The following is a 9560-nucleotide window of genomic DNA, read 5'->3' on the forward strand; positions in this document are numbered from 1 at the left end:
GACAACTCAAATCATGATGACGTCAGTGATCTTCAGGTCGTAGCTTTTGAAAAAGGCTTGATTTCCTGATTTACATTTCAGAGTTGGATGAAAGTTCAAAACAGTTTCCCATCTTCATTATTTATCTTCATTTGACAAGGATTAAAAAGGATTTGCCAGTAGATTGTTGACTTGGTTCATGATGATGACTGCTAGCTAAGATATTGAAAGTATGATATTGACAGTCCAATCAAAGCTACCATAGATATAATGTGATTTCATGTAATTTTATCTGTGGCCGTTGACTTTGAGCCTTCTTGGATGGGCACTTCTAATGTAACGCTATGGCAGCATTGTTATTGATGCATTGTTACAACAGCTGATTTTTTTTATTTTATTTTACCAGGTTTGTTGACTGAGAACACATTCTCATTTACTACAACGACCTGGGGAATAATTACAGGGGAGAGGAGGGGGATGAATGAGCCAATTGTAAACTGGGGATTTTTAGGTGACCGTGATGGTTTTAGGGCCAGATTGGGAATTTAGCCAGGACACCGGGGTTAACACCACTACTCTTACAATAAGTGCCATGGGATCTTTAATGACCTCAGAGAGTCAGGACACCCGTTTAACGTCCCATCCGAAAGACGGCACCCTACACAGGGCAGTGTCCCCAATCACTGCCCTGAAGCATTGGGATATTTTTTAGACCAGAGGAAAGAGAGCCTCCTACTGGCCTTCCAACACCACTAGTCCTAGTCTATCTTATTTTGGTGCCAGTGATTTATGTAGTTACATGTAACAAGGTTACATAATAGGATGCATTGTTAACATCGTTCTACACAGCAGACTGCAAAAGTGTAAATACAGAACATCTTAGTTACATTTGGAACAATGCATCTTGAAATTACATAAATAAATAATGAGCAATTACACATGTGGAATAACCTCCGACAAGCAGATTTGTAATTACATGTCCTTGTTCCACTTGTGTAATAACCTATACCGATACACCCTTGTGTACTTACATAGTAATTACACTTCTACTACTATGTTATTAATACATAAATACTATTTAGTTACATGTTAAGGTTAATGTACACTTAAGATAGTGTTACCGCAATCTCTACTTGAGGTTTAATCGAAAACATCATACCAGACCGTTTTGTCACTGCAGTTATAATGGTTTATGTGATTCTGAGGTTACTTATTATTCAAATAAATTCGCAAAAATCATCCATGAATAAGCAAGCGCATATACTGGGATCAATGGGTAGAGAATCACAAAAAATAATGTAACATAATAAATGTAATTTTATTTAAAATATGAACGGATAAGATCTACAACAGTACAATGACCACACTAACATTTACAGTAACAGCCAACAATGTAAACAGGGGAACAAATACAATGAAAGAGCTCTATCAACCTGTGGAACAATGGGATGTTCTCGCTGTCTGACAGCCAACATGACCTCAGCACTCCTGGCAAACTGTTAACTTGAGTGTCAGTATCACTATGATAATACATGGCAGTGGAAAGATTCAACTTGATGAGTCTAGTATGAAGCAATATTTTATGGTTATTATCCTTGTGATGAGTAGCCTGATTTTACAAACACACCCAAGTATTGATTGGATGTATACTGTGGAATGCATAATGATGTGCATGATCAAAGTCTTTGAGTTGGAGTTCAATTGCAAACCCCACAATTTATTCACTTGTAATAGTTGATATAACAATAAGAATGTAGGAGTTGATTTTGAGCATTCAGTCCATGTTACTTTGTAGTGTATATACGATATCCTTTGGCAGTCCATTGAGTCTGACTGGGACACTATACAGAGAGATATTGTTGCGTGTTCTATAAAAAGCCACCTGAAAGCAGCCGTGATTACCTTAATGAGCTTAAGGTCTTAGAAGTGTGTGAGTTTTTCTTTGCTTTAAGGTGCCATATGTGCATACTGTGGAGTTCACTAAAAGCCTATCTAATCCTTTCAGCTGCTCGTCCTCTACAAGGCACACAGACAGGGCTGTTGTTCCATAGGACAAGCTGTGAGATGTTGACGTTATGCAAAGGGAATCAACAGAAAAACATGAAAACAGGTATGCGGATATGTCATTGTAGCCTATGTATGATAGGCGAGAAAATGGGACACTCAAAATGGATTTGTCCATTGGATTTGTGGATTTGTCGCTGTTTTGTGTTGGTTGATGTATTTTTTGTAAGGATAAAGAACCTGACAGACTCAATGACACTCTCGGGGATTGGAGCTATTTGAAAATGACAGCTGCAGCTTGTAGCTAAGGGCCTTGGCTATTATTTTCTTTCATTTGTGGAGGTTTCTTTCCTTCCGCATTTGTGGGAATTTCGCCAAGATCTTGTTCCCTCAGGATATAAACATCAATTGAGCAGCTGCAATGGGATGCTCCCCATCTAAAGGTAACAATTTTGTGGCTCATGCCACCTTTGGGAGGGGCAGGACACTACTACCAGGGGGCAAAGATAACATAGGGGAGTCCCAGTCTGATTGTGGAGGGAGTGGAGGCTCCTCTGGAACAGGAGACACTTGGGAGAGGAGAGATGGGGAAAGGAGACTGGCTGGGCAGACCCAATCTGTTCAGAAGGAAGCACCTTCAACCCAACAGAAAAAGAGACACTCCCTGACTGAGTTGTTTCCAGAGGGGGTCATCCTGGATAAAAAAGTGGGGACTCAAGAGACAGATAAGACAGGGCAACATGGAAAAGAGAAACAAGGAGACAAGCAAGATATGGCTGACAAAAAGGGTGGACGAAAGCCAAAGAAAAATGGTAAAGGAGTCAAGTCAGCTAAAAAGAAAGAGAAGGAGAAAAAAGCTCCCCTTGCGGAGCAGAAAGTTGACTTTCCGGAACCTTTAGTGAAAGCCCACCAGGCTGCTTATGCCTTTTTAAACCCAAGTATCAGCAAATATGAGATTCTACTGGGGCTACTGGACCAAGCAACCCAGACCCAGATGTCTGTGCAGCCAATGGTGACCTTCATGGCTATGCGCTACGAGGAAATCAACCGAGGGCTGGAGGAAATGGCAGACGAGGGTGAAAGGCTTCTGAAGGACAATGGGGAGCATCTCGCCTGGCCAAGCCCAATGAAAAACCTATCCAGTTCTCCCCCTCTCAAATCTGGTTCCATCAATGCTGAGCCTCCACCAGATCTCTTGCAGCAGCTACTTCAGTATACCACTCAAAGGATGCAAAATGTGGGCCAGTCTGTGGGTGGCATTGGGGACTCTGCCTTGGAGGAGGCAGCTGAGTACTTTACCTCTGTCTCTGAGCTGCTGGAGGATAAATTAAAAGCCAAGCATGCCGCGGAGACAAGACTGATGCAGTTGCTGTCTCGTATTGAGGCTGCCTCACTTCGTAAGCCCGGACCAGAGGACCCTGGATTGTTCAGTGAGGACAGTGGAATTGGGGCTGAAAGCGAGTCACTAGCTGGGTCTGAAAGACGACTCCGTTGTGAAAGCTGTGAGTCCACTGGGTCCAGCCGAATCACTCACAGTCCTTTTGGCATTAATGCTAGCCCAGTCCAGCAAGGGGCACCAAGGCAAAAGTTGATTAAGAAAGTGAGCCACAGCAACTCCCTAAACTCCATAGACTCAGTGTGCACCATAATGGATAAAGGATCTGCCTCTTTAGATGATGGTGAGGAGCAGGGTGATGATGATGAGGGGGAAGAAGTGGGACAAGGTGGCAGGACGCGATCTAACGCTTCACTATCTGGTCCTAACCAGCAACCTTGTCGCCTTTTACCCAAGCGCATAGAAAACCCTCAAAATGTGGAAATGACCCTGAAAATGAAAGATGCCATAAGTGGTCGGATTCGATTTGTTCCCTCACAACGTGACAGTGCCAAAACTAAACAAACAGACAGCCCCAAGACCAGGTGCCAGTGGACAGAGGGGGGATCACCAAAAAGGCCCCAACGAGCAGCCTCTGTACGGAGGGATATTAAAAAGACCCCTGTTCCTAAAGAGCACCGTTCACAGTCTGCAGAATCCGTTCGCAGCAAAGGTGAAGATCCAACACTGATTGAACTAGAGAGGACACAGAAGGATCTTAGTCAGAGGCTAGAGAGGATGAGCAAAGGCAGGACGGAGGGGAATACCAAGGCAGGTCTCACTAAACAGAACCCAGGAGATTCTGTGACGTCCCCAGCATCCAATCGTCTGTGCCCCACACTGCAGAGGAACAACAACATTCTTCCAATCCAGGACATTGCAGGGCTTATGAAGCATGACTCTGGGGAACACAGGGCAGGCAAGGACATTGAGGAGGAAAATAAAAAGAAAGACAAGAAAAGCACCAAGGGGCCGTTGAAAGCCACCCCACCGCCTAGCCCTACATTGGGGCCATTGAAAGCCACCCCACCTCCTAGCCCTCCATTGTCACATCGTCCATGCTCAGGACTGTTTCGGGGAAGGAATTCTGTCAAAAGACTGATTGACACCTTTAGCCAGGGGGTGGAAGAGCCCAAACAAGAGGCATCCAAAGTGTTGGGGCCTCTTAAAGGGGTTCGAAAGTGTGGTGTTCACGTTATGCCTGGAGTAGGTGACATTGAAGCTATAATGAGCAGTGGGGTCAGCAGTTGTAGGACATATGATTTGGACCTTGAAAGTCTGCCACCCCCTCCTCTTGAGGTCTTGATGGACAATTCCTTTGAAGGTGCACAGAGCCTCACAGTTAGTGATGTAGATGATGGGATTGCAAGTAGAGGTCGATCCCCTGTTCCCAAGAGGGCTACAACATCTCAGAAGATGCGTGCCTCCATGCGTTCTGTGTCAGTCCTACCCAGCAAAGGCAACCTGCCCCAGAGTTCTAGCAGCATGTTTCCTGCCCGGACTGTAAGGCGGGATATCTCTGCTAGTTCCAGAGTTAGCCACGATGAGCGTCAGCTGGAGGTAGACCCTGAGACAGAGGAGGCGGCCACTCTTTACAAGCAAGCTAGAAAAATCATCCACTTGCAGCACTCCTCAGAGTCTCCTATTGAGAAAGGTCATGCTGTGCCCAGAAGGTCCTCTCCCAATCGAGCAGCATCAGGAGGGAGACAGGGAGATGACAGTCCTTCTGAGACAGTGCCTCCCACTTCAACCATCAGTAGCCAACCACCTGCCACCCCGCCTGTATCTAGAATCCGAATGCTGCCTTCCACGCCTTCAACCCCAAGTGGCTTGCATCGAAGATTACCCAGTCCCACCACCTTCAGAAAGCAGCCTACGCCCCCATCCACAAACAGCCCTCCGGCCATTCGCAAACTTCCCACCCCACCACCGCTTCAGAGAAGACTTCCAAGCCCACCTGCCTCAAGAAAAGTATTGACCCCAAACTCCAGCTCTTCTGACTCCACACATTCTTTCAAGGCACCCTCACCACCAACGTCCCCAAGGGTACAAAGATGGAAACGGGAGAACAGCAGCAAGGACTCCAGCCCAGGTGCTTCAGCTATCCCTCAGGTGATCAGTAATGCTCGCTCTGTTTTCTGCCCGGCCTCGTCCTCACTGTTTGAGGCCCAGCCTTGCCCAGTACCCTGCCCCCCCCAGGCTTGGGCCTCCATCAGTGGTAGTGTTGTCCCGCTTTCCTGGGGAAATCGTGGTAGGCTGCCTACGTCTGTGCGAGGACCCAAGCCTTTCATCCGACGCAGCCACTCGGACAGGAGGCCCAGTCTAAGCCTGCCGTCCAGGGCACCCATCGTCTCATTTGCAGAGACTTGTGGGAGTGAGCCGGCCATCAGCATACACGGGTGAGTGTCAATGTTTCCCTGTGTCTAAATCTCTCTTTCAAAACGTAAAATAATGCTAATGAATTACCTTGCAAATGAAATACATGCCCATGATTAAGGGTGTTGCAATGTGTATTTGTTTTACAGGGGAAAGCCTCTTGTCCCTGTCTTTGTAGTCAACACTCCCTCCCCACTGTAGCACAGTATAGGATCACTAAGCAGGAAACGATATGAACCAAGATAATTCACTGTTTTCATAATGTGATTATCATCCTCTAAATAATAATTTGCTTATATTTGTCCTGTTACAAACAAGTGTGTAATGGAATTGTGTTTCTAGCATAACTGAAATATCACATTTACATAAGTATAACAGACTCTTTACTCAGTACTTTGTTGAAGCGCCTTTGACAGCGATTACAGCCTCGAGTCTGCTTGGGTATGACACTACAAGTTTGGCACACCTGTATTTGGGGAGGTTTTCCTCTCTACGGATCCTCTCAAGCTCTGTCGGGTTGGATTAGGAGTGTTGATGCGCAGCTTTTTTCAGGTCTCTCCAGAGATGTTCGATCAGGTTCAAGTCCGGGCTCTGGCTGGGCCACTCATGGACATTCAGAGACTTGTCCCAAAGCCACCCCTGCATTTTTTTGACTGTGTGCTTAGGGTCATTGTCCTGTTGGAAGGTGAACCTTCACCCCAGTCTGAGTTCCTGAGCACTCTGTAGCAGGTTTTCATCATGGATCTCTCTGTACTTTGATTTGTTCATCTTTTCCTCGATCCTGACTAGTCTCTCAGTCCCTGCCACTGAAAAACATCCCCACAGCATGATGCTGCCACCACCATGTTTCACCGTAGGGATGGTGCCAGGGTTCCTCCAGACGTGACGGTGTCATTCAAGCCAAAAGCTTCCATCTTGGTTTCATCAGATCAGAGAATCTTGTTTCCCATGGTCTGAGATTCCTTTAGTTGCCTTTAGGAAAGCTCCAAGAGGGCTGTCATGTGCCTTTTACTGAGGTGTGGCTTCCGTCTGATCACTCTACCATAAAGGCCTGATTGGTGAAGTGCTGCAGAGATGATTGTCCTTCTGGAAGTTTCTCTCATCTCCACAGAGGAACTCTGTCAGAGTGACCATAGCCCTTCTCCCCCGATTGCTCAGTTTGGCTGGACAGCCAGCTCTAGGAGGAGACTTGGTGGTTCTAAACTTCTTCCATTTAAGAATGACGGAGGCCACCTTCAATGCTGTAGAAATTTTTTGGAACCCTTCCCCAGATCTATGCCTCATACTCCAGTCTCCTTTTCACCTCATTTAACACCTGATTTAATTCACAAAAGGCAATGTAGGGCTAGGAGGTGGGGTGGCTTTCAATTGCCCCTTGTCTTTGTTATTTAACTGTGTAAAAACATACCATGTACAGTATGTAAAATCTGTGTAAAATGTAACAAAAATCCTGTAAAAACAGAAATGTAAAAAACAAGTTCATTTTGTCACTGAATGTGCAAAAAAAAGGCAGATGACATCACAAATTCTCATCAGACCAAGTCCCTGAATGCCCTACTTTTTGAAGTTTGCAGTTGTCTAAAAAAACTATTTTACTCAAAACATGTTTTTTTTTACCCTTTAGTGTGTGTACTTTACTGTATACTTGGGATATCACTTTTCAACAGGAAAAATCACTGAAGGACGTCTTTAAGTCAGCTAATTGTGGGCATGTTAAAGAAGTTAACAGATTTCCACTTCAGATTTTCACCTTTATTATTTTATCTCATACCTGAAGTTGAACATATGATTAGAGGAAGTATTTAATCATTGCAATGGTATTTCAAAGTGCAGCCTTGACTCTTTTTGTGAATTCAGTCTGATTAAAAAAATAATAGAGGGCTAATTTAATGGATAATTAAGACACTATGAGCACATCATTATTTTTTTTTCCTGACTCCTACTGGTTTCGTTGAGCTATTATGAAATTATGGTTTCAGATTATACGTAACCATTATTGTCACTTGAGTTCAATATGGCCGTCAAAATTACAAGACACTCGAAAACTACTTCAGGTCACATAAATCCTGAACTATTTGAAAATCAAAACATTGTAAAAAAAATCCCCAAGTGCAGTGTTTTCTGTAAGGCTTGAAGTTGAGAGGGCAGGGTGAAATAAGGTCAAGGAGAGGAGAGAGGGGAGCTTTGTATTAAAAATGGAAGAGCCGTAAGGAGATTACAGCAGATACAAAACTGATGCTAAATAAAAAATAGCATTACAAAATAATTCAAGTACCCTGACCGTGCCATTTTTAATTACAATGTATTTTACGGTATTTCTGTGTTCTTTATTCTGATCTTGCCACTGGGAAATCATAACACTGGGGTTTTGTATGCCGTCTATTTGTCTCCATGTAGACTATAGTAGGCAAAACTAGCTAATAGCTTATGCATTACTTCTCTATGACTCACGGTAGCTTCTTTTAGCCGGTGCTAACTGGTTGCTGACACACCTGTCCCATTTCTCTAATCCTCAAACCACTTCTTCGCTTTACTCCCTTAGGCTGGAGGACGAGCCAAGCAGAGAAGACGAGTCGTGGGACAGCAAATCAGATTTCAGAGGGAATGCCCACTCTGCTTCGCACCCGGACCTGTGCATCGTGGGTCAGGGCCTTACATTATGAATAAGGGGCCTGGTTGGTAGAAGACCAAGTCAGATTACGGATAAACAGAGGATTTAAGATTTTGTTTACACTGGGAAGAGAGCAAGTGCGAATTCAAGAAAGCTTCTTTACCGGGTGGTACCACTACCTACTCCTCCCTTTAATTTTCTTCATAGACGTTTTATCTATTACGTTCTTTTCGATGCAGTTTGTTTGTGTGTGCATTCGTGTGTTTGTATGTGTATGTGCGTGCAAAATAAAAATACAATTTATATAAACACAAATGCACACAAAGACTTTTATTTTTACCAATTTGCTCAACATACAGTACACTTAATACATATTGTGATAAAACAATCATGATGTACAGTTCCTTCCAGACATACAGTACATGGTCACTGAAAGATGAATGTTTTGCCTTTGATACAGATTAAAAAAAACATGGAATAAGACTATTTAATTTGCACTTAAGGATGGTGCATCATTTACATACATTTGGTTATTATTAACTATAAAGTGTGATTATCAAACAAAATTACAATGAAGGAAATAAGGAATATGAAATATGTGTAATCATAGCCAGCTATTTGAGATTTCTTTATTTTCAGTTGGGGAAATGTTTTATAAACTCTGACATACTGTACACTTGTTCTATTGTATTATTGACTGTATGTTTGTTTGTTCCATGTGTAACTCTGTGTAGTTGTTGGTGTTGTACTGCTTTGCTTTATCTTGGCCAGGTCACAGTTGTAAATGAGAACTTGTTCTCAACTAGCCGACCTGGTTAAATATATATATATTTTTTTATAAAATACGTTTTGGAACCACTGCTGTAGGGGATAGAGTGTTTAGTATTGTCTGGTAGTGTTCACGCAAGATATGCATATTAAGATATGTGGGGGGAATATTTTGATATGCATATTTGCTGATATCCAATTTGTTGTATTGTCAGCTACTTTCTGCTTTGTCTCTGATGGGGGATGATGGTTTAATGAAGTCTAAGTTTAGTGACCTGTTTCATCATCCCCACTGGAAATGTCTGAGTGTTGAGTGCATGTTCAATGATTTGTTTGTGGTGTATGGCTTGTATCGGTCTTGGTTGTGTGTTGAGTGCATGGTGTTTTGTACTGTAGTGTGGGTGTTTGTCTACCCCTCCTGAGGAAGGGTGTTCAAAAAAGTGAATC

General features: G+C 43.5%; 1 protein-coding gene across 1 annotated transcript; it reads left to right on the forward strand.

The window, feature by feature from the left end:
* Window positions 1–1987: 1987 nt before the first annotated feature.
* Window positions 1988–8657, forward strand: LOC110506269 (photoreceptor cilium actin regulator-like). Its single transcript, XM_021585705.3, has 2 exons — window positions 1988–5757; window positions 8277–8657. The coding sequence occupies exons 1-2, from the start codon at window positions 2405–2407 to the stop codon at window positions 8395–8397; spliced, it is 3474 nt and encodes a 1157-aa protein (XP_021441380.3). The 5' UTR covers window positions 1988–2404; the 3' UTR covers window positions 8398–8657.
* The last annotated feature ends 903 nt before the right edge of the window (window positions 8658–9560 follow it).

This window comes from Oncorhynchus mykiss, chromosome 26 (genome assembly GCF_057628025.1).
Source record: "Oncorhynchus mykiss isolate SJ-2025 chromosome 26, ASM5762802v1, whole genome shotgun sequence".
NCBI classification, from domain to species: Eukaryota; Metazoa; Chordata; class Actinopteri; order Salmoniformes; family Salmonidae; genus Oncorhynchus; species Oncorhynchus mykiss.